This window comes from Urocampus carinirostris, chromosome 1, assembly GCF_059441175.1.
Source record: "Urocampus carinirostris isolate Australia breed hairy pipefish chromosome 1, RoL_Ucar_1.0, whole genome shotgun sequence".
Classification (NCBI taxonomy): domain Eukaryota; kingdom Metazoa; phylum Chordata; class Actinopteri; order Syngnathiformes; family Syngnathidae; genus Urocampus; species Urocampus carinirostris.
Window position 1 is genome coordinate 23442487 of NC_142349.1, and position 24894 is coordinate 23467380.

The window sequence follows — 24894 nt, forward strand, 5'->3', positions numbered from 1 at the left end:
TCATTGATCGGCGCTGCAGGAAATAACAGATTTTATACTCGTAAAACATTACAATTAATGAAATAAAATAAATAAAGTGAGATTCAATAATGCGGGTATGCCTGTATTCTTCTCTTGCAGTAAAAACGAAAATGACAAAAGCACAAATTTGAAAAAGAAGCGAACCTCCATGTGCATTGTTTTATCTTCAAAGTTGAAAAATGACACTTTGACAATTATCTCCCGGCTTGTTTCCCGTGCACGTGCTACAATTTACACGCACACCCTCAGCAGGACACGTTTATCATGTGCTCGAATGTCACATGAATCAATTCCCCGTGGAAATGATCAAAACAACAATATGTCATAGACACAATGCAAGCATTGAAGTGCTCGCCACAGTGTGGACATGCGCGTGCATGAGAAACACAAACGGAGGTTTCGGTAACACGTTCAAAACAAAACAAAAATAAATCGCAATATAATCATAATAATTCCTTTTCAAGTGTGACTAGCATACGGTCGCTTACCGCCGTGCGAGTCTGTGAAGATGCTTTAGGATTCAAGAAGCCAAGAGGAGCAGCACGAGGCGAGTTGATTTGACCCGGTCCAAACTTGAAGATCCGTCGCACTTTTTCTCTCTAAGAGTCTTTAATTCTTATGGTTTCATTGTCTTATCTCACACCCCCATCTGTTTTTTGTCCATGTCAGCCCCGCTCGACAACGTGGTCACTATGTGGTCTGCTGCGTAAAAGCGGAGCCATGCACAACCCCAGCGGGCCCGTTTCCACACAAAGCTGCCGGATGATAGTGATGATGTTCGGCTCATGTTGATGCTGTCAACCGAACCGACTCTTTCATTTCACGTTCTCCCGGAGAAGGACCGACCTCTGGTGACGATCACAGCCGAAACCGGCGCCCGCGAGTCGGTCACATGCTTCGATGAGGCTCGCTCTTTCTCCCGGAATCGCCTTCCCCGCTCCACATCGTCTGCAGACCACCGACTCGCCGATCTGTTGATGACCGGTGAGGAGCGCACGAATTCCGGGGAGCGGACGGGATGGGAGGCGGTGTGTTTATCAGCAGCTCTGATTCCGGAGATTCCTCCGCGTGGAAGTACGGCGGCCGAGCCCGTGGTCTGCTCTTGAGTGACAGCTGAGGAGGGTAGGGGGCGGGGTGAGGGTCTTCTAGGCATGAACGTGCGTCTTGTTGAGTGGAGTGCGTGCGGGCCCGTCTTGCCGATGGGTCAGCATTTGTTCAATGAAGGAACTTCAACACATAACCGAAATGTAGTATTCATTCCTTCATCTTCCGTCCTTCCTTCAGATTATAGGAAGAGTGGATGGGAGGCGATTATCTGGACCCCATCCCAGGTGACTTTGAGCAGTGGGGAGTGTTAGGAATTAAATATTCAAATGTATCGTTTACCAAATTGTTCGAATTAGTTATCTGACATCATTAACCAAACACAACCTACATTTACCCAACAATTTATGCACGCTCGTTTCTTGATGGAAAAGATGAACAAGAAAAGCAAAAATTTTCACATGGGGGCAGATTTAATTTCATTAAAAATTAAACTAGGTGAACTCCATCGAATACGGCCGAATTAGCGTCGTTGGAGTCTTTGTGAAGCCTTTTTCTGAAGTCCTTGAGCTCTCTCCTTATTGGCCCACATCTCCCCCCCAAGATGGTGTGCCGGCTCCTCCCATGGGCGTGCCAAGGAGGCCCAACGTGGGCTCCACCACCTCGCCGCGATGTCTGGAAAACTCTAAACAACGCCGAGCGTTTCTACGTCATCATAGCCTTGTTCTCGAAACGTCGCCTGACATCCTCCGTCAGAGTCCTGTTATCAAAATTCCCTAGTCAAAATATTCTGCATTTGGAACAGCGTGACCTGTCATTGAACTACAGCCCAGTCAGTGAATATCTTGCATTAAACTCCATAAATGTAACTTGTATTCAATCGTATAAAATCCTTTACAGTCAAATGTACAAAATCCTTCGGTAGCACACCCTGGACTGGTTACCAGCCAATTGCAGGGCGAATTTGATCAAAATTTAAAAGATGAATGGATAAATAGATAGATATACAATAAATAGATGTAAATAGACAGACAGATAACAATAATAATACAGTTTGACTTATTTATTTTTTTACGTCTGTGGTATTGTGGTCAAATTTGAACAAACCTTGTCCGCGCACAGTAACTGGCAGCATTTCGGAAATCCCTGGCATAAAGGGACACTGTGTACTTTTTCATCCCTAGCTGTCGCTGCATTGTATAGTGCAACCGAAAACAAGTGTTACAAAGCACAAGGAAGGATACAAACTAGAGACTCAAAAAGAACAAACCGCACTATTTTCTTCTGTAGTTTGCAATCGTATGTGGTCTGTACAGCCCTTTGAGGCTCTTTGTGATTAAGGGCTATGTAAACAAACATGACTTGACTTCTTTGATTTGTCTTTATTCCCATTGATATCAACGCTGTGAACATGTTGGACAATAAGATTAGCCATGGCACTCCAGGGTCAACAGGTAATAGAACTTTAAAGAGAAAAAACATAAAAGACTTTCAGGATGAACAAGAAAAAACATTTACAACGCAGTGCTTAGAGACTGGCCCAACTTGTATTAATATTGCAATGGAAAGAAGTGCAATAACATTTAGCAGCAACAACCCCAACGCAAATTCGTCACAAAGTATTTATTTTCACAGTTTTGTGCAAAAACATTACCAGCAACAAAAAAAATCCAAAATAAGTCGCAGGGCATATATTTTCAGTTTTGTGCACTCGTTTAGGGTGGTGATGGCCCTTGGGAAGAAGCCGTCTCTGAGCCCGTTTGTCCTTGTTTTAAGAGACCTGGAGCACTTAACTGCTAGTTACTGAGTTTTTGCTTATTAATCAAAGTTGTATTGTTTTCTTTTGTAAAAAGTGAAGGTTTTTTTTTGCTACTAGGAAGCGCTAAATAATGGAAAACCACCCTTTAAAAAGGGTCATGAATCTAATCACACCCCGAGTCCCAAGTGCCATATGAGGTTATTTTTTAATCTGAGACATCTACACCCATAATAAAGCTTCATTTAGCTGACATAATAACTTCCAGGTTAAAATCTGGGTAAAGGCTGAATGGAAAGACAAAATATGGGGGAAAAGAAGACAGTTGAGAGCAGATGAAGCCAAGAAAATTGGGTCCATCTTGCCCCTGAATGCACCATAAGTATCTCTTTTTGTAATTCTCCGCCATGTTCTATATTTAGCAGCACATGGGACCACAGATTGTAACAAGTGCTCGGGGGGCCTTCAGCGGTCGGACCGGCAAGAACCGCCGCCATCCGTCTCGTGGCCCATGGGCGGTAAGGGGCCGCATCTCACGCCAGATCGCTGGAGGACCACAAGTGACGTGTTCGCGTCAACCAAAGTCGACCTTTTTCAGTCAGAGTCTAGAAATGCATCACGCCAAGATACGAGTTTTATTCCTTCAACACTTGCAACAAGGTGAACTTGCCCTAAGAATCAACTTTACCCATTGGATGAGATGCTCAAATGCTAAATGGACTCCATTTCTATAGAGCTTTAATCAGTCACGGAAAACCTCCCAAAGCACTTTTACAATGTACTTCACACTTACCCATTCACGCACACACCGTTAGTGGAGTCATCCATGAAAGGCGCTTACGTGCTTATCAGGAGCATGGGAAGGTACAGTGTTTTGCCCAAAGGCACTTTCCGCATTTAAATCGGAGGAGCCGGAAATCTAACCTGAGACCTCTTCGCTCCAAGAGGAGCGCTCCACCTCCTGAGGTTGTAATATGTACTCTTGTGAAAAAAATCGCACCCTATAACAACAGATCAATGACGTGATTAAAAGAATAATATGTTGTATGGGGTTTCCCTTGCAGAGGATGAAGCATATACGTCCATGTATCCATCCATTATCTTCACCGCTTATCATCAGTAGGGTCGCGGGGTGCTGGAGCCCATCCCAGCCATCTCCAGGCAGTGGGCAGGGAATACCCTGAACTGGTTGCCAGCCAGTCACAGGGTACATAGACAGACAATTTGCTCGCTCATTCACACGTAGGAACAATTTTTGACCGGCCAATTAACTTGACATGCATGTTTTTGGAATGTGGGAGGAAACCAAAGTGTCCAGGGGAAACCCACGCAAGCTCGGGGAGAACATGCAAACTCCGCACAGGAAGGTTGGTAGCTGGATTTGAACCCATGACCTCAGAACTGTGGCGCACACGCGCTAACCACCGCGCCGCCCGAAGCATATACAGTGCTATTCAAAATAATAGCAGAGCAATGTGACTAACCAGAATATCTCAGATTTTAATATATTTTATTATTGTTACCTGCCAAACAAATTACCAGTAGGTGCAGTAGATTCTCAGAAAACAAGACCCAGCATTCATTCATTCATATTTGCTCCAAAGGCTGTGCAATTGGGCAAATAGTTCAAAAGGGTGTAGCAGTCTCGGCTTTTGACGGTACAAACTCAAGACTATTTTGTATTTCCCCAAAAAGTAGGATTTAGCAACCCTCAATATTAATTCTGTTGGTTTGGAACCAAGCCTTTGCCCGTCTGGTGTGTTTGGGGTCGTTGTCTTGTTGAAACACCCATTTCAAGGGCATGTTCTCTTCAGCATAAGGCAACATAACCTCTTTTCGTATCTTGACTTACACAAGCTGATCCCTGATATGCGATAAAAGAGCCCAACACTAGAGTAGGATAAACATGCCCAGACCATGATACTTGCACCACCAGGCTTCACTGTCTTCAATGAGTGCTGAGGTTTGAATTTAGAGTTTGGAGGTTGTCTCACACACGGTCTGTGGTCCATGGACGCAAAAAGGACCATTTAATTTTCATCAGGCCACAAAATGTTCCTTCATTTTTCTTTAGGCCAGTTGATGTGTTCTATGGCAAATTGTAACCGCTTCTGCATATGCCTTTTTTTAAACAGAAAGACTTCATGTGGGATTCTTGAAAATAAATTTCCTTCACACAGACGCCTTCTGTCACAAATCTTACAGGGAACTACAGACTGTTTGATCGTCCTGGAGCTGATCATTGGCTGAGCCTTTGCCATTCTGGTTACCCTCCGGTCCATTTTAATAGTTGTGTTTTATGCGTCTCTGTTTTTTCTACCCATTTTAAGGCATCTGAGATCATTTTAGCTGAACAGCCAACAATCTTTTGCATCCCGTTATAGGTTCTTCCTTCTCCAATCAACTTTTAAATTGAAGAACTTCATACTTGGAGCGGTGTTTTGAATGACCCATTTTCCTCAAATTGTATGTTTATCCTGTGCTGGCTTCATCATCTTTAAATAGGCGCCACCCAATTCACACCTGTTTTTTTTCTTCCCCCAAAATTGATGAACTCGGTTGCCACACTGCTATTTTTGAACGCAGTCCTTTGAACCATCTGCCCAATTGTGCAGCCTTCGGAGCGTGCCTATTATGAATGCTGGGTCTTGTTTTTCTGAGAATATACTGCACGAACTGGTAACTTGTTTGGCACGTTACAAAAAATATACTTAAAAACAAGGGATATTCTGGTTGGTCACATTGCACTGCCATTATTCTGAACAGCTCAGTATAACAGAGTGGCCGACTACTATACGTACGATGCTGCCGCATTTTCGTTCCATGAGCAGTGTCCATAAGGGTCATAAAAACGGTAGTCTTTACATCCCTAGCGTATCATTAAAAAGTTTTACAAACAGCACTCTAAATGTAACATTTTTGATTTTTTTTCTGTGAATGGCCTCAAAGTGGCTAACACGGACATCACATACAAATACAGATTGCGATCACATGGGTCAAAGAAAACATAATAAAACTCCGTCGTAGTATTAGGCACGCTTGTATTTTATTTTGGAACTATGCCTTTTAACAGGATATGCATGTTATTTTTGTTTGACCTAAAAACGACAGGGAACCTTTGTATATCTTTGTATATTGTTTAATGTTTTTGGAATAATGCTTTGGAAAATTACTACTTCATTAGTAATATCATATTTTTAGCACTATTACGCTTAACTGATTATAAGAAGCTCACTGCACTATAAAATGCATGGAGTTAAAACTACTGTAAGGGTTAAGGTTTCACACATAAAAAAGTGACATATTTGCGCATTGATTGATCAGTCAGACTATATTAATGAACCCTAGGGATGCATATATGACACATGAAAAGATGAAAAAGGATTAGGTCTTCTCTCGTCATCACACTATTTTTGCGTCACAGTGCCTAATAGTTGATGTTAACATTAGGCCGCGCCGTGGGAATATTTCCAGAAATTAAACCAGTTAATGGTACAGTAAACTGGCAAAGTCATTACGAAGAGCACGAGATTCTGAACTAAATAACGATAAGGGCATTGTGGGAAGGAATTCAGTTTTTCTGGCTGAACGAAGAGAATTGCAATGCGGGAAGTTATTAGGTTGTGCTTAAAAATAAAACGTTTGTCACAATGTTTAACTTGGGCTGAGAAAAAGTGAAAACATATTATCTCTTGCATATTTGATACCGTTACTAAAAATAGTGTGATAATGAGATAAGAATTTATGACCTTTAAAATCTGGTCTGTGAATACAAGCTAGTGGACAAATGTCAGAAAAAATTGTTAAAACGTCATATTGTCAGAAAAAAATGTTAAAACCTCATATTGTCAGACATAACGAATTTGTGAATATGCTTGATTGGTGTTAAGATTGTCGAGAGGGGTTGTTCAAACCTCACATTGTTTGCTGTTACTAGTGTCAATAAATTTGTTCAAACCAAACCACGTCAGGATCTAGGCTTGATTTCTCTTGCATTCAAATTTAACCAATTGCAAAATAAAATCCATGTCCAGAGCAGCTTATGGTTTAGGAATCAGAGCTGTTACTATTTCTATCTCCATCACATAAAAAGGTGCACCTGTTTATAAAGCGCACATAATAATTTCAGGCCAAATTGGTGTTTTTGGTGCGCCTTATGGTCCAAAGATTGTGGAACATGGGAGATTGTTGCCATTTTCTAATGAAATTGACACTGCGGCGATTGAGTCCTTAGCATCTCCATCGCCTACACCAGTAAGGGAAATAAGGTGTCATTGTGGTGCCAACCGTCAATGTCTAGCTATAGATTGAGCTGCTGTGACCCCTTCCAGTCTTGCAAAGGTGTCTAGACATGTCCATCTGTCAACATGGCCTGAGATCAGACATCGTCAAGTCTTTGTAGACATCCCACTTAAACTGAGAGTTGATCTGTCGCAGCTTTGGGGGGGAAAAAATGCTCCAAAGTATCAATATTTACGTGTACATTAAAAGTGTTGTTGCGTCAGTGTCTTCCCTGCCATGTTGCATCAGTGTCTTTTGGTCTTCCCAACTTTGGCTTGGTCCCCGCCTGTCTTCAATCATTCGTCAGCTTGTCCATCAGTCACAGCCCCCACACTGTCACGAGCCGACATGCCCATCACCGCAAATGTCGCTGCGGACACGACCCAGTGCCGTTTGTGCCAAAAGTTTTAGAAGCTGCTGACTAGCCTCAAATACCAAATGGTTGGCGAATATTTTTGTCTTAACATTGAGATTATCCATTTCAAATTCCTTCACCAAAAGGTACTTTGGATCTTTCGATTTTTCTTATATATCGCAATGTGGGAGTCCACTTTGCTGAGGTTATTTCTTAAGCCGAAGGCCCCCCCCAATTTGGGGCATGAAATGTCAGTTTTTATGTTCGGCTTGGGCAACGCTACACTCTCACTGCCTTTTTTTTTTCTATTAACCACCCGACATTGTTAGTCTTTAATCCTCTGCCTTTCTTGTAAAGTGCAGCGCTAGATTCTTGAGGACGTACTGCTGCTGTGGTTTATGGCCTGATTTTCAACCCGTCAAAATGATGGGACGGACTTCAAATTTTCCCGTCAACTCTAAAAAAAAAAAATCCCCATTTGCAGACAGAAAAATATAAAAGATGTACCTAAAAATCCGGACTATAAGGTGCACCTGATTGTAAGCCGCACGTGCCCACGCTGAAACATGAAATATATACAAAAAAAGACGGTACGCGGAAAGTTTTAAAACGGTACCATAACCCCTTAACGTTCCGACGCCCCCTCGGACTTTTGATAAGTGTCAAATAAGTGTCTGTACGATGTCAACAGTCACTGATATACGTCATGCCAAAAATCTTAACCTCTTGGGATTCCAGTTATGATGACCATTTCAAAATAAACTAACCATGATGAGGTTCTGTTCATGCTAGTTTTATTCATGCACAAAGCGCAAAGTTACATTAAACTTGCGTCTTCCGCAACACATTTATTCCACGTGTCTTACTCTTACCTTTACTGCTCGGGCACATAAATTAGCAGCATCATTGCATAAGCCGCAGGGTTGAAACCTTGGGAGAAAAGTCGCAATTTATAGTCCGAATTCTACGGTAAATCATTGTAAGGCCTTGATTACCTTAGATTTTGTTCAAAAATATAGGCTTTAATCTGTTATCATAATTTAGCTCTTCTTCTCCTAAGTCTTCACAAATTAGGTGAAATTTCAAGTTTGCCTGATCTCACCTCTGCCATTTTGCCCCTTAACCACTGTACAGCATTATATGCAGACAGTAGAGCAGCTTCAGCGACAGACTGCTGTCACTGTCTTGTACCACGGACAGACTGAAGAGATCTTTTCTTCCTCATGCCATGAGGCTCTTTAACTCCACCCGGCAGAGTAAATAAACAATATGTTAACCCATTTTGTAACAATGACAATAAAGGTATATTCTATATTCTAAAGGCCCACATTAAACCACACCCCCTACATTGCATATTACCGAATTTTATTGCAATATGTATTCTGTGTAGCACTATCTAGATATTCTATATAACAAGCTACAGTGGGTATTTGTATATTGTATTCTTTGCTTTATTATTGTATTTTTCTCAGCGCAGGGATGCTGCTGGAAATGTGAATTTCCCTGCGAGGATGAATAAAGTATTTATCTATCTATCTAACCCTGCTGGGTATATACTGAAGTGTGATTTATGGTTTTCTAAACTTCTAAAACCCACAAAATGGCAGCATTATGGGTTTTTTTTGTGCGAATATGGAAAAACTTCATGCGCAAATGGGTTTTTCAAGTTTTTATTATTCTAATTAACAGCATGTTCTTAAAAAGGGTTTCCAGACATTTTACTTTACTCTACAACGGTTTTGTACATAAAAAAGAAGGTATAAAATAGGAACCATGATGAATGCACAATTACCAGGATTGACAAAGATGTTTAAGAAACAATGGCACTGAAGTTGCCCCGTTTCCCCACTCACATGGTATAATTTAGCACCATGTCCTGCTTGGCCAGCTCCAACATCATATGTTCGTCGAAAAAGTTGGCAACACTTACTTCCTCGCTCAAACCCTGTCACACAAATAATACAGAGTCATTTAACAATAAATAAACACTAGTTAAATTAAACAATAGGACAGAGGGACAGAAACGCTTGAGAACACTGTAGCTTACATTTGACCAAAACTTTAATTGGTCAATTATTGCCTAATATGTGTGTCTTACTCCTAACTATCAAACAGGCCATCATGGTGGGATAAGTTCTGTGCTGCCTGAATTGCTGTTACAAGATAAAGTTGATCAGAATGTGGAATAATTCCTTTAATTCATAAAGAATATAGTCTTCACAAAAGGTTTCCATGATTTTGGCAATTAAGGCTATCAATTGTCCCTGTAGAAATTTCCCAAAAGAAAAGAAGAGAAGCATTAAGGCTCACCTTACGTCGCCGGGTCTTGATCATGAACTCTCGGGCTAGGTGGGGGGCAGGCTGAGGCTCAAGGGGCCTGATCACAATGCTCTTGTCCAGTGGGTCTCCAGGAACAATCTGGAGAACACATGACATTTTTTAAAATCTAATTTGTTTCGTGAAGAAGCTAATAAATCCATTTGCACATATTTTAATCTAATCTCCTCATGGAAACACATTAAGCCACAAACCAAGAGAATGACGTTGAAACGACTCACGCCAAGATGACAACTGGCATGGATAAAATCTACTATGTGCACAAATGCATGATGAGAGGTACTTGCGATTTTCTTTTCATTTGTATCAAGCTTAGAGGAGGAACAAACGTGATAAACACTCCATCAAATGGAGAAAGAGGATTGACAGACCCGCTGAGTGGCCACCTTTTTACTTTTGGGCGAGTTTTTTCCCGGCTTCTAATCTGATTCATTGGCGGGCGTGTTGTGCTGCTGCCACTGACTCAGGAGCACGTCCATCATGTTGATTGAGGCAAAGACGTGCGGGCGCAGCTGGTGACTCGCGTTTGCATCAGCGCAACACTGGCAGGTTAAGCTTTTTTCTTCTTAGATAGATTTTGCCAATGAGTCATCCAAACTATAAACACATCATTGTTACTATTCACATATTAAAAGAAAGGGGAAAACTGATTTACTTAAAAATGGGGACTGAACATTTCTCAAAAGCAGTATGCAAAGCTTTTGGGGAACTCACATGATTCTCTGGAGCCGTTTTGGCATAAATGTCCAAGCAATGTACAATCAAATCTTAAAGATGCAACAGCATATCTGGGACCAGGAATGAAGCATGCGGGTGTAGTTATGAGCTGTGTCAAATTAAACCTGCCCAACTTTAGAAAGAATCATCTACCAACATGCCAAAAAGAGGGCAAGTTTCCTGCCCTTATTACCAGACAAGCGATAAATCGAGAAGTCGAAAGCAACATCAACAGATGGACGAAGCAGTAAGTTGACATTCATTACAAGCTGGTCCTGGCAGATCACCAGCTCACTAACAAGTTTACTGGGGCAAACAAAGTGTTGTCCGCAGGCAGCTAAATTGATACATGCCAGTCCCTTATGCTCAAAACCCAAGCGGTGGACAAGACGGATGCTGAGTAAGTAAATACTGGACTCCGACTGTATTAAAATTATAGTACTGTACTAGTAATGATGGGACTGGCTGTTAGAGGCCACCGAGCAGATCTTCTTATGACAAGGTCACCAGTTTACAAGTTGGGAGGAATGTCAGCTAAGAACGCATAAATCATGGAGAATTAAAAAATCATCTTTTTGTCCTGAGAACATACTAAGTAACAAGCATCAGATTGGATGTCTTCAAAACTCCCTTTGGTGGTACAAAGGTACACTTCATTAAACTTTATTCTCCTTTAGATGACCTACATGCCAAAACCTACCAACTCATGGCACATAATATTTGAATAAAATTGTCTAAGTAGCATTTCAATAGATTAGCTAGTCATGTGCGCTCAAACTGATACTTCTAGGTGCTAACATGGCACCCTCTACACTGCTTCCAGATGATGGACTTTGCTATAATAAGCACTCATCTCATCTAAGTGGAGCTTAACTTTAGGCGACAGCCGCTGAGAACGCGCGCAAACACATGTCGGACATGGCAGCCGAGACGGGGCTTTAATCCTAATGACTCGACACTTGCTGCACATCAGCGATGATTGAGACTGAGTGGGGGACAGGAAACACGCCTTGATGCCGCACAGTGTGGCACATTTTTTCGCGCATGGCCTGTCACGTGTGCGTACGGGTCTGCTTCCCATTTCGGAAAACTTTGTTTGAATTGAGAAAAACTGACACAAGACTTTCTCATTTACTTTATGTTGGGTATCGGATTGGAATTAGCGACATACAATTGCACTTTTTTATTCCACCACTGGAATTAGTACTCCAATCCTAAATATACAACAGAAAATAGATGATGACAAGAGGGTGAAATCAGTGGGAGTTCATTTTAACTTTCAAAGTGAAAATACAAAATCTGTGTTATGTCGTGTCAAGAGGACGTGCCGTTTGAGAGTTAATGACTTATTCTAATAGAAAGCGTTATCATTTTTAATTCGTCTTGGATGCAAGAGCCATCAGTCTTTAACAAATTGTAATATTTTGGTGAAGACTTTTTATGACATTTGTGGATGGGTGGTATAGCAGTTTAAGCAACTGGCCAATACGATCTAAGGGAGTTAATCTTGTATTCCTGCAGAGTTCTTTGTACAGCACTGTGCTTAGTGCTTACAGTGTTAAAAGCAACTCCACCTTAATGTGAGCTAAATAAAATTAAAAAAAAACATTCAATCATCTCTGTAGGAGTCAATCTAGCAATGGGCTTTTTACTACGTATGTACCAAGTACCACAGTGTTGTGTTTGAGTAATTTATTTTCAAACCAAAAATGCTAATGTCCAAGAAAAAGTAACCACAATACATCAATTTTAGTTAATTTTTTAACTTTTGCCAAGAGTATAATTTTTTTAGAGACACATCTTTTAAAGGAGTCTAATTCATACGAATCAGATTTTGAGGCAGTTTCAAAAGGCCAATTTCTTACAAAAAACAATGTCAAGTATTATTTTTCTCCAATTTTCATGTAGGGATTTTAACCCTAACACTTTTTAAGCAGACTTGTTGAGAAACCTACCAATAATTTCAAGCATTTACAAGTACTTTAACCAATAATTCAAGCACTTTCAAGAATGTCAAGCACCCGTATGGACCCAATTCAGAGTTAAAATTATTTTTAAAAAGTCTTTTAACAGGTACTTATCTGTCAAACACCTGGAACATTCTTCCCCAAATGAATGAAAATAATTTAAGTAAGATGATTCTGACAAAGTCATACCTGCCAGTGGTGAAAGACAGAAAGAGCAAAGGCCTGCCCCTGAGTGTGTGTGCGGAGGTCGGTCTCAAAACCGAAGGAGTCGATAGCCGGGATGAAGGCCTTGATGGTATAGAGCGGGGAGCCCGGGATGGGCGCGTCCTGGGTCACATGACCTCTGCAAAAAAAAAAAAAAAAAAAAAAAATTGAATCCAGGCTCTACTGTCTAAAGTGACAGGAACGCGGACTGACCTTCTTCGGGCAAGCACGGTGTAGACCGCCGAGACACAATCAGCCGGAGCCTGAACCTCAACAAAGTAGTAGGGTTCCATTAACCTGGGCGTGGCCTAGGGGGGTTACACATACAGAAATACAAACGCAGAAATCATTCATGAACTTGTGGTCAGTGCATGCAAAATGAACACGCTCAAATTTAGATGAAGAGCCAAAAGTTGTGAGGGATAAACGTCACTGCGTTGCAATTAAGAGGAAGATTCGTCAGCAAAATGCAAAGTGTAATCAGCGTAATGGAACATTAAAAGAGGCAAGTCTGTAGCGGGAAAGAGGAGGGGGGCAGGATGGGACAGTTTAAGGGTCTCATTGATCTCACCATAAGAAAGGCAGAGTACACCACCCGCCTAGCAGTTGGGATGACCTGGCCCCCTCCACGGTGAAGTGGCTCCTGAGCGATGCCCGCATCCAAGATTTTGAACTTGACATTGCGGATGGCTGAGGGACATTTTAAAGGGACAAGATGGTCAGAGAGGAAAATGTACTTTCTCAATAGCAGTCCTTATAAGAGTAAGGCTGGCCTTACATGGTACTGTGTTAGCAGACTTCCGGGCCGATTCCAAGTTAGCAAACCCAATCATTTAAAAATATCATCAGACACCATAACTGAACTCAGCTGTGGCAATTTGAGTCTCTCAAGTATTTCAACAATTGGAGTCATTTTATTGCCATAATATAAGTTTAAGCAGAGAGGATAAGTGGACATCAGTTGAGTGGTTTGATTTGCTCAAGCCTTCCTGTATCAAGTTTTCACATTTGTGTGATTGCCTTGCTTATATCTGGAGTCCCAGTATAGTATAGCAAAAAAATTTGGGGGAAAAAAAAAACAAATGGCATCTTTTTTATTTTCTCTAACAGAAAAAATGCCTTAATTGGTAAAAGATTTCCCATGTAGAAAATTTGGTCAAATTCGCTGTCAATTTAGAGAAAACCATTACGAATTATTTCTCATTATTAAATGGAACTTGGGTTGAACTGGTATATCTATGAAAGGTTATCATTTTGCTTTTCTGTTAATCTGTCATTTGGGATTTTGGTTGGAGGTTTGTAGTTCCTACCCCGTGTGGTACTTTATTAAAATAAATTCCAACTAAGTCGTTTGCCACCTGTCACAATATTCTTTACATTTATGTATTTGGCATTGACCTATTTTCAAAAGCTCTAGACACAGTAGCTTGCAGTGTAATGTAAACAAAAAATAAATGGAAAACTAGTGCTGCATGAGCTCAGCTCTTAAAAAGTCTTACGTTCGTCACACAGTGGCCCCTCTCTGGTCCCCCACTGGAAGCCCTGGACGATGCTGTCTTTTACAGACCCCAGGAGTCCCTTGTCCACCTATCAAGCACAATGCACAGAAAATACAAAAAGAAACACTTCAAAATGATTGTATTTCAACTTTTTACCAGGGTTCATTAATGATAAACAGTCACTGGTCAATTGCGTTTCAGGGGAGCTGACCATTGACTAAAATCAAAATAAATTGGCATGATGCAATGCTAATTTCTATTGACGGATATGTGATGTATCAACACGGAGTTATGAAAGCTGGGTTTGAACACTTTTTAAGGACTTTCAAAGCCAATTTGCCAATTCCAAGAGTACCATTGAATCAAAAAATCTGGCGTGAATCTTGTATGTAAAGAGCCACGACTATATCTGCGGTTTACAAACGCAATATAAACGCGTGCGTGTGCATTTATCAACCATCTTGTTAGATCTTGGATAAATCGCAAATATATTTGTTTTTTAAACAAATCCCTCCCCACATAGGTGTTGGATAAAAATCAGGGTAATATGTACCTTACATTTTCAGTTGCAGGAATTTCTTTCTGTTAAAATTTACCTCTGGGAAACACTACCATAATTTTTTGCATGACCCGTAATAAATGTCCATAATTGATACTTAATCTTTGCACTATTACACGTTTAATAGTGCCCGGTTTTGGTGTAAGCGTGCAAATTTTCATACATTTTCATTGTAAGCATCCTTGTATTTTGTCAAAAGGACGCCAGAGTAATGTGATTAAAACACCTGGGGTCTCTTTTAACAAATTAACAAGTCAATCTGTGACATGTCAACATCCAAATGTCATTTGCTTCATAAAATATGACCTCCGAGGGCAGTGTGTCGTCCACCAGGATATTGGGCCCCGTTGTGTCAGGTCCGAAGGCCCAGATGGACCTGGCAGCCAGCAGATCCCAATCATACTTGGTTTGGAAGAACTCACCCAGCTTCTTCCTGGAAGAGGGGGAGGAGAGAGAAAGGGAGGCGTTAAGAAAAGTGTCTCACATGAAGTGTCAGCTCTAAAATAAAGGAGATTAGTTGATTGGGACGGTCAGAAGGGTAATGGAAGAGGAAGAGGTTCAGTCTAATGAGGTGTGAAGTATGTCGCTTTTGCGAAACTGTCGCACCAGTCAACCTCACGCTGAACGCACTCACACTTTGTATCACAGGAAAAGGATATCATGTGTGCTTTCATAGCCTTTTCAATTAGCTTAAGTGAGACGATCAATAGTGAGAAGGCTCCGTAAAAGAGCTCCACATTCTTTTTACTAAACACAGCACAATATATCTTACTTTCTGTCCAAATATTCCACAAGAGAAATGCCCTATTAAACAAATTACTGAACTTAATTACAGGAAAACATATATTCCACAGAACTTAAGGAAATCAGTGTGTAGCACGCCACTTGAAATTTAATAGAATCTTATTATTATCTGTCAGCATCGGATGTGCACGTAACCGTCGTGCATTTTTCTATCATGGCATTTACCTAAAAGACTAAATGGTCATTCCCACATGCCTACGCATTTCATCACCTGCCAACTCGGGTATGAACAAGAAATATGACGTATTGGGTGCTGTTACGCAAATGTCTTACAACTGTGCCATTTCAATTCATCATGAGATAATTCGATGTGCTGGAACTGTGACACAGCTGGGGTCATACCTGTTCCAAGTGATCTGCACCACCTCGTTCTCGATGTCCTCGGCCAGCCCCTTTTCCAAGGGCTCAGCAATCATGGTGATCTTATTCCTGGCAAATGCAATGCACATTTAACCGTCAATCACTTGCTCTGACACCACTCACCATAGAGGGTGAGGCCATTGCTAATGGCAAACCTTATTTAAGTCGAGGACAATAAAACAGTCACTGGTCATAAAAACCTGAAACACTTGATGAAATCCAATAGTACACCTAAAATGTTTTATCATTTTACAATGTAAAATGTAAAGCAAGGTAGTCATTTAGGATTTTCAAAACAAAACCTTAAGCTTGAGTTTAAATGTCAAAGTTGCTTTGATGCCCGAATTGTTCTGCTTTAAAGATTTAATGTCCAAGGTTAAAGCTACGTCTAAAGCATTAACTCTTAAAATACAGTTAAAGTTGGGCCTAATTTGTGATTTGAATTTGAGTATTCTGTAAAACTTTCCGTTGAACAGCAGCATGTTTGATAAAGATCATTTTTTACATTCAAGTCTAAAAGCTTTCTTATCTATCCAAAGTAAAATTAAAATAAAGTAGGTTGATTATCGGGCAAAATGTGAACACAAGACCATGTTGGCCATGCCACCACTGGTACAAAGTGTGCAAACATTTTTAAGTTGGGATATTTTGGCGATTCCCATATTATGACAGTTTTGAGCTGTTAACTGCAAAAACAGTGTCTGGTATCTTCTTTTAACATTTATTACATCACAAGTTTTTCTCAATTATATGAATCTGTTACGCATCCCTGACAGCCAGAGCAAAGAGAATTGGGTATGGGGTTTTTAAGGGTTATTGTTCTATCTTCGTTATTCATTATCCATTATCCGTTATCGGTCAGTTCATAATACGCTACAAAGCCTAGGAGCCGGGACACTTACTCTCAGCCAAAAGGCCAAGCTAAGGTCCTAGCCCTAAAGCATTGCTGCGATCATTGCGAATGCACCGTTCCCGGAAGTACTGCAATACCGGGCCGATGCGTGGAGTGGACAGAGCAAGCTCTTATTCCAATCTCATATCGCACTCTAAACTGCATGCAAGCAACACTCACTTTTTATTTGGCGTCTCGGCAAAACACCTCAAAGTAGATGTCTCCACTACGGTTTCACAGAACGTCACAACAGGGTCAGCAACCTATGGACATGAAACCTTTGTCTCAGAATAAAGGCAAAAGAACTAACAGTAATATTACACACAAAAAAGCTATATACCTTAATGTCTATTTCAGAATACATCTTACGCAAGTCATGCATAACACAGTCTAGATAGAGCTCCCCTGTGCCCAAAATGACATGCTCACCAGACTCCTCAACCTGTCATCATAAAAACAACTTTAGAAATCTGCACTATCAAAAGATACTTGCTTGATTATTTGACGAATGTAATGCACCTTTGTGGTAAGGGAGGGGTAGCTCTTATTGACCTTTCGCAATCCATCCAACATCTTCGGCAGCTCTGACGGGTTAACAGGCTCAACTGCGATTTTAATCACTGACGCAGTGTTGAACTTTAATGGCCGGAAAATCTGAGCCTGATGGGTAACATGTGAATTGAGCAAAAATACACTTTATATAGGGAGTCACGTGAGTCTGACCTCTTCATTCCCGCGGGGTTCTGTGATAGTGGCCGTTTTGACGATAGGCTGGTCACATCCCTCAATAAGCACCCAGTTCCCGGCGGGAACTCTATTTACTTCAATTTGGTATCTTAAAAAGTAGAACAATCAAAATTTAACTAGAAGAAAAACACCCTAACTTCAAAAAGTCAAAATAATTAGGGCGAACCTGGCAACTGAAATCCAAAGTCGACCGACCGTGCATACTTGGGAATCTTCCTCATCCTCTAGAGTGTAGTTCTCCCCTAACACCTTAACGGGCTGACCCGCCTGGATGGTCCCGCTTAGTACGCGGCCAAACGCATGGAACTGTACCCCGTCCTCTGTGCTGTACATTTTGGTGGTATGGCACATAAGAGGACCCTGAAAATAAAATGCAAGGGTTATTTACCATCAGTTATATTGAGTCATTGAATAAAAACTGAGATTTTGAATTGAATTAACACTAAGTTTAAAAGACTTTTGCAATATTGTTGAGGGGAAAAAATGCACCAAACTGGCCTGCCTGCTCAATTCTAGTTCAAACTTACGGTGTTTGATGAGATCCCTTTTACACACCAAACTCATCAAACATGTTTCCATATACCTGGCATAACCCTTTACAAAACCTTTTCTTTAAAATATAGGAGGCAGCAATTGGCCAAGACAACGAGAGCACGTTCATCTCTGGAACATGCCTTGATCTTTTCTAAATGATATAATTTTTTACATTTAAATTTGATGTGAAACTCACTTCAGGGTCACACTCAGCCATGGCCTCGCCAAGTTCTGAGTCCAGTCCGCCAGTGTAGGTGTGCTCTATCTTATTGCGGGCGCCCTCGTGTGGCGAAGGGATGTGCTGCACACACATGTCCACTAAACCTGCAGAACATGTTCAGGGTTAAAGTATATTTTAAGCCTGACAGCAGAATTGCTTGGGTCTGTCATCTAAATAAAAGACCAGGGAGAAAAAATGACACACACCAGTAAATTCTCCAAAAAATCGGTTGCAAACAAGCCTCAAAAGGGGCCTGATGTTTAGTTTCAGTTCTTCTTTGCTGAGGTGGACCCCAAGTTCATCCAGAACCCTCGGGAGTGATGTATCTACATCACCAACCACCTAAATAAAAAGATGTTTGATTGGACTGGACCCCGTGGGCATTGAACATTCTGGTGGAGGTGGATAAAGCAAACCTGTGAAAGGATTTTATAGAGGGGCTCCAGGACAAACTCCACAAAACTGCGCTGGGAGTTACTAGTGGGAGGTTTCTTTGTGAACTTGCGCCTAAATGTTACACAATTTGAAAAAAACCCCTTTAGAACAGCTGAAGTTTAAATGCCAAACATTGGGTAAAACTCACGTTTTTGGGTTAAAATAAATGTCACCCCAGAGTCTCTTGGAAAATTCATTATAATTAATATCACCTGGAAATGAACAAGAAAACTCATGAGAAATGAAGCTCGTCAAAATACACCTTCTAGTCGACCCACCATAAGTATCAGCATAGATCTTTGCAAAGGAGCCGAGGGTGAAACAGATGCTGTACTGTGAGCTGGCAAAGCACACATTGCCGAGGAGAGGAGAAACCACTAGATTCTCATCTGTTGAGTACGTGCTAGAGAGGTAAAGCATGTCAAATGAGCACTGCAAGGGAACAGGAAGTTTATAGTGAACCAGCCATTTACTTGAGCAGACCGTTGACCTCGTCTACAATATGGCGGAGTTTGTAGTAGGCGTCAGTGGGGGGCAGTTTGAGCTCCACAATGAGACGGTCCACCTTGTTGATGCAGATGGTGATGGCCATGTGCTCCTGAACTGCATGCTTTATCAAACGCTCTGTGTTCAGCATCACCTGTGGTCAAGAAAATGTTGAGTCACAATAGACCATTGGCTCCAAATATAGGCCATCAAAACTACGACGCACTCCTTCTGCGGCGTCGATGAAGAGGACAACGCCGTCTGAAATGCGGATGCTGGATGTGACCTCATCAGAGAAGTTGACGTGACCTGTTCGGAAAATGGATCAGGTTCACTATGTGATGTTGATGTCACAAAACAAAGGTTTAGTACCTGGTGTGTCCATGATGTTCAGTAGATAAGATTTGCCTCTGGAATCAGGCAGGACCATTGTGACCGGTGTGCTTTTGATGCCCACGCCCCTCTGAGAATTAAGAAAAAAAAAAAAAAAAAGAAAAAAAAAGAAAATCGATTTATTACCTTAGTGGGCTTTCAAATGAAAACCATCCCTCAAATAGCTGCCCACTTTTCAAACCTAATCTGCTTTAAGTTCCCTTATGTACATGTATCTATTAAATTCAACATATCTCTCTTTAACCTCTATGGATTAGATCTTTCGGAGGGTATTCTTCTTATAAGTCGCACTCACCTCCTGTTCAGTAAAAAGGATATCAGTGTAACGGAGCTGGAAGAGTCAGGAGGACAATGTTAGTAATTTATCACAAATTCAAGTGAGCTATTCTCAATAACTGCACACTCACATCAGTGTCATCTCTCTTTCTGATCTCCGGGTGGGTCTGCTCAATCAGACAGTCCACAAAGCAAGTCTAAAAGAAGTATAGGCATGCTGTGTCAGGATCACCTTTGAAAAAAGGTGATTTAATGGGAAAAGTACACTTCAGGAAAACACAGCAATCATAGTCTCACCTTGCCATGGTGGAGGTGACCACATAGGGTGACATTACGGATCAGCTCAGGACTATCCATTAGGTCAGCCAAGAACCTGGCAAGAGGATGTAAATAAAAGTTAGATTCCATGCAAACACAAAGAGAACAAAAAGTACCGTATTTTCCGCACTATAAGGCGCACCTAAAAGCCTTTATTTTTTTCAAAAGCTGACCATGCGCCTTATAATACAGTGCGCCTTATTTACGGATCAATATTAAGTCGCAAAGTCTTGCAACTAATGCAAGACGCCGCCGACTAGATTTTCCCACGAACACCAAGTAGTCCGCGGTGTATGCTGGGATTTATTTACCGGCGTTTTATTGGCTAAACAATGTGTCAAACATCATTTGAATCGATCACTATTGGCTAAAGTTATTCGGAGGTCAAGGGGCGGATCCTTTTTATCATTTACAGGCTGGCATAGGCTTGAACGGCAAAACAAAGCCTGCAATCGGCCGAAAAAGATGTGTCAATCATCAGTTGAATCGATCACTATTGGCTAAAGTTATTCGCAGGTCAAAGGGCGGATCCTTTTTTTATCATTTACAGGCTGGCATAGGCTTAAGCGGCAAAACAAAGCCTGCAATTGGCCGAAAAAGATGAATGTGTATAGCATGTGGTTGACGGCATACAGAAAACATTTTTTTACTATTCTGTATTTGTAAATATTTTATTCTCCTGGATTTACTACGCTCACGGATATAAGAGGACCATGGCTGCACATTATTATTGAACACAACGACTTCGATGAGCTACTCCGGCTATATATTTTCCCTGTATCTTGTTTCAGACTGAACTCGATGTTTCTGTGATAAGCGGTGCAGATAATGGATGGAATGGAGTGTCTATTTTTAAATCAAACTCAATTCCAAGTGTTTATTGTCATATGCACAGTAAAGTTGCGAGCGAAAAAGAAAATAGAAACTAAGGAATGGTTGGCATTTCTTGAATCCCAAGACTTTAACCTTCCGAATGATGGAACGATGCATTCGAGTGACATCGTACGGACACCGCATCCGCACGTGTTCTCGACACGTATTTGCGTCTTTGCAAGCTTTGGGAATGTTAAGGGGGTAATAAGTTTGACTGAACTATCTGACTGTTTTGTCGACGTTCCCATTGTAGCGCTTTATAATCCGGTGCGTCTTATGTATGTCAAATATAGGACCAACAACTATTTTTTCGGGGTGCGCCTATAACCCGGTGCGCCTTATAGTGCGGAAAATACGATAGTCGTCTCTGTACCCAATTGTTCAATCAATATGAACGTGCGCACATGGCTGTGTGTGTGCGTGACCAGTTGTAAAACCATTAAATTGTTTTCCTCCTCAGTGCACTACAATGCACCTGGAGTGTCAGTGATTGAAAGAATGTTATTAAATTATTTCCTACATTACTTTGCAATAACATTCGTTGCCAATTTTTTGACAAACAAATTAAGTTTAGACTCTTCTTTTAAGGAGAGGGACAGATTTGAGTTCTTCGATTAATTGTTGTACCCCTGTGCAATTACTCACTCCATGTCGTAAACTGTGGCTGGTAGCTCCTGCTCCATCAGGGTAAACTTCCTGTGTCGCACTGGTTTGATGATGGGCTCTAATTGGGAAAAAAGACATTAATTTGAAATACAGAAAATGCCTGTTAATGATGATATTATTCCAAATGTTAATTTGAATACATCACATTCCAATATCAATTTAATTATGTTATGCAGGCATTGAAGTATCAAATATCCAACCTGTTAGAGGTTGTGTGTCCTCTTCCTGGACTATTGTTTCCACTTCGGGCCCGTACACCTCCTCAGCAGTTGGATAGTACTTTTTGTCTTCATGTAGCACAACTTCCATGCCAGGCACATCTTCATCAGCATCGGCTGGCTCCTCATCCTCGTCATCTCCACCCTAAGCCAGAAGTACAAAAGCTGTTTTAATAATTTCATTTACATAAATATGTGTCGGCTACACCACACCTCATCTGCGTCTCGGTCGTCTGCATCCAAATCATTCTCGTCATCATCGTCGGAGTCAAGCTCTGGGCCAATATAGTTGCCAAATTCGTCGTAAAGATCAGCCTCCATTTCACAAAGAACTTCAACAAGAAAATTAGATGTTGGTTAAATGTAATACATGAGTCACCCTCTGCAAATAAATCCACGGATAAAACAAAGCTCTTTATGTTTTCCCTAAAATGTGCAGTTTTTGCAGATATCAAACCGAGGTCCTTTAGTATTTCACCACTGTGCTCATCCTACTACCGAAGAGCCGCGTGTGATTCCATTTGCGCACACACACACGCACCCAAGACAGATTTCAGTGTATGTTTTCCCTCCATTTGTCAAATATTACAAAATCATGCATGGACTTGCTCTCTCATTTCTTTCAGATTTAATTTCCCACGATGTTTCAGTCCGGAGCTTTTGCTCTAAAAATCCTAGTCGACTAGGGATCCCAAGAGCCAAGAAGAGATCCGCAGGTTCGAGAGCGTTCTTCATTCGAGCAACGGTGTTGTGGAAAGCTCTTCCCTCTGTGATTCCATCTGCAACCTCAGTGGAACTATTTAAATCTAGGCTTAAAACACACTTATATTCTGTAGCTTATAAATGACCCTATATTTCATGTTGACAATGTCGGTGTACTGTTTGTTGATGCTACAAACATTGCCACCTGGTCATCATTTGAATTTTATATTATAATTTAATTATTTTATATTTATTTTTTTATTTTATTTTTTGTTCATGCAACATCCATTGCAGACTGGTCACCCTGGAAGGGGTATTACGTCATGTGCGGTCCCTTCTCATGGTTTCATTTTCCTCATGTCTAGGTTTTTGGGTTTTTCCTTGCCCTCATGTAGGTTTTAGATCAGGTGTTGGAGTAATAATAGTCTGTCGTTTGCAATAATCTGTGGTCTGTGCAGCGTATTAAGACTTCTTGTGATGAAGGGCTAAGCAAATAAACATAAACATGAGGCAACCAAGACGACAAAACAACACTTGAAGTAAAATGGCCAGAAACAGATAAATGAAATCTGAAAAGACACGTCTGATGATCATATTACGCGACTCATAATAATAATAATAATAATAATAATATACGACTGCCTCTTCGATTTGAATAGTGTTCTTATGCCTCGCGTAACTGTGACAGTACCTGTATGAATTACATAATAACGTTTATTGTACTGAGATACTTTAAGATAACTCATCAATACAATGCTAATTTAACTTGCAACAAGTCAACCATATTGCATTACGTTCGCGGTGCTATATGCTAATTGATAGACAGACGTGTATGTAAATGTATATCTATATAATTGATTATTATAATATGCGTCGTTTGAACGTCAGCAATTGAATATGCCCCTTTTCCACTCAACTGTGAAGTGACTTTTGTGAAGAAAAGCTATTAGAAAAATAGATGGGCGTATGGCTAATACGCTTTCCAAGCTAGCAAGAATGAATGGCGCTGGGAGTAACGTTAACATTACGTTTACATCAACAACACTGGTTTACTTCAGCACATTTATAATTCAAACATGAAGAAATTGGTACCTGTATTCCGCTTTAACGGAGGAATAACGCACAACGTGTGTATAACTTTGTTTTGCTTTTAGCTAGAAATTCAATTTTCCGATGAGCGCCATGCGTGCTAACGCTACTTCCGGTCTCACTTTCTTTCTGCGGTATTACTGGGGGTCATACGTAAAAGGAGTGCTCACTATCGCCCCCATTTGCACAAGGACCGTGCCAATAACTACACTACAGTACTGTAACGTGTTATGGTAACTGCATACAGTAATGTACAGTACTATATGTCTAAAAGTAATTTGAGTATGTTTTTGATAATTCAGAATTGTCCAAAAAGCCTTCCCCTCTCATTATGCAACAAAGGGGTGTTTACAGATTCGTTTTAAATCTTCAGTTTATCATTCAAAGTTTGTTCTTTATTTTGGGATGTCTTCAGACCAGGGTTCTCCAACTTTTTTCAAGCTTATAGCTACTTTCTGTTACTTGTTAGTACAGCAGGCATCCAGTTTCATATGTATCTCTACAAAATGACAAGTTATATTGCTAATACTATGCTGTTACCATGTTATTACTAGGTTGACTATTGAAAGCAGGGTTAAATTGACCCTGTCAACCTAAAAATCAGAAACCTAAACCTTAGTTTCAAACCTTAACTCAAGCCCTAACCTTATTTCGAAACTCTAAAACCGGTTTAGAACCCTAACTTGGATTCCAAACCCTCGCTCAACAGCAACAGCACAGTATCATCTATAGCAGTGTTCCTCAACTAGTGGGTTGGGACCCAAAAGTGGGTCTCTGATCTGTTTTCAGTGGGTCGCGGGCCTTTTCCTTGGCAAACTAATGCTAAGAAGAAGAAAAAACTGACGGGTCAATTACATTCTTGAAAAGTGTGAGGCAATAATGCCCTGCTCAGTCTCTTTAGCCTGTCCAGTCAAACAGTGCATTTGAGAGGGACCATATCTCTTTTTATCGTGATTTTGTTGATTTTATTTCCCTTTTCTGCGCATAATAATGGATCCCAGGAAGGTTAGTGATAAGGGAAAGGGACATGAAAAGCAGTGACAAAATGATCGAGTCGAAAAGGGAAACGATTGCGAATTACAAAAATTGTGTACGAGTGTCTGCCATTGAAGCTCTGTGAGGTACATTAAATAGTTTAAAA

The 24894-nt window shown here is 40.8% G+C and overlaps 2 protein-coding genes across 2 annotated transcripts in view; both read right to left on the reverse strand.

Annotated features, from left to right (window-relative positions):
- The window catches only part of gjc1 (gap junction protein gamma 1), a 72492-nt gene extending 71138 nt beyond the window's left edge, over positions 1-1354 (reverse strand). Inside the window, exon 1 of the mRNA XM_088330917.1 lies at positions 510-1354. The gene's annotated coding sequence lies outside the window, so the exon portion shown is untranslated. The remainder of the gene's footprint in view (positions 1-509) is intronic.
- A 7757-nt stretch (positions 1355-9111) lies between these two features.
- On the reverse strand, positions 9112-23896 carry eftud2 (elongation factor Tu GTP binding domain containing 2). The gene is made up of 28 exons (XM_088330930.1): positions 23757-23896; positions 22176-22294; positions 21945-22107; positions 21724-21802; positions 20185-20260; positions 20019-20084; positions 19907-19942; positions 19591-19681; positions 19445-19527; positions 19206-19372; positions 19011-19135; positions 18881-18944; positions 18714-18804; positions 18504-18639; positions 18274-18401; positions 17710-17903; positions 17520-17631; positions 17316-17456; positions 17137-17238; positions 16977-17059; positions 15887-15973; positions 15047-15173; positions 14182-14269; positions 13254-13372; positions 12896-12990; positions 12668-12821; positions 9768-9875; positions 9112-9402 (listed from the first exon to the last, which is right to left on the reverse strand). The coding sequence occupies exons 2-28, from the start codon at positions 22281-22283 to the stop codon at positions 9307-9309; spliced, it is 2919 nt and encodes a 972-aa protein (XP_088187056.1). The 5' UTR covers positions 22284-22294; positions 23757-23896; the 3' UTR covers positions 9112-9306.
- Positions 23897-24894: the final 998 nt, after the last annotated feature.

Coding starts and splice junctions, on each gene's coding strand:
- eftud2 (XM_088330930.1), bottom strand. CDS start 22,283: ATGGAGGCTGATCTTTACGACGAATTTGGCAACTATATTGGCCCAGAG. Junction 19,682..19,906: donor TCCTTTTTACTGAACAGGAG/GTGAGTGCGACT, acceptor CTTAATTCTCAG/AGGGGCGTGGGCATCAAAAG. Junction 12,822..12,895: donor ACCGTGCTTGCCCGAAGAAG/GTCAGTCCGCGT, acceptor TTTTTTTTGCAG/AGGTCATGTGACCCAGGACG.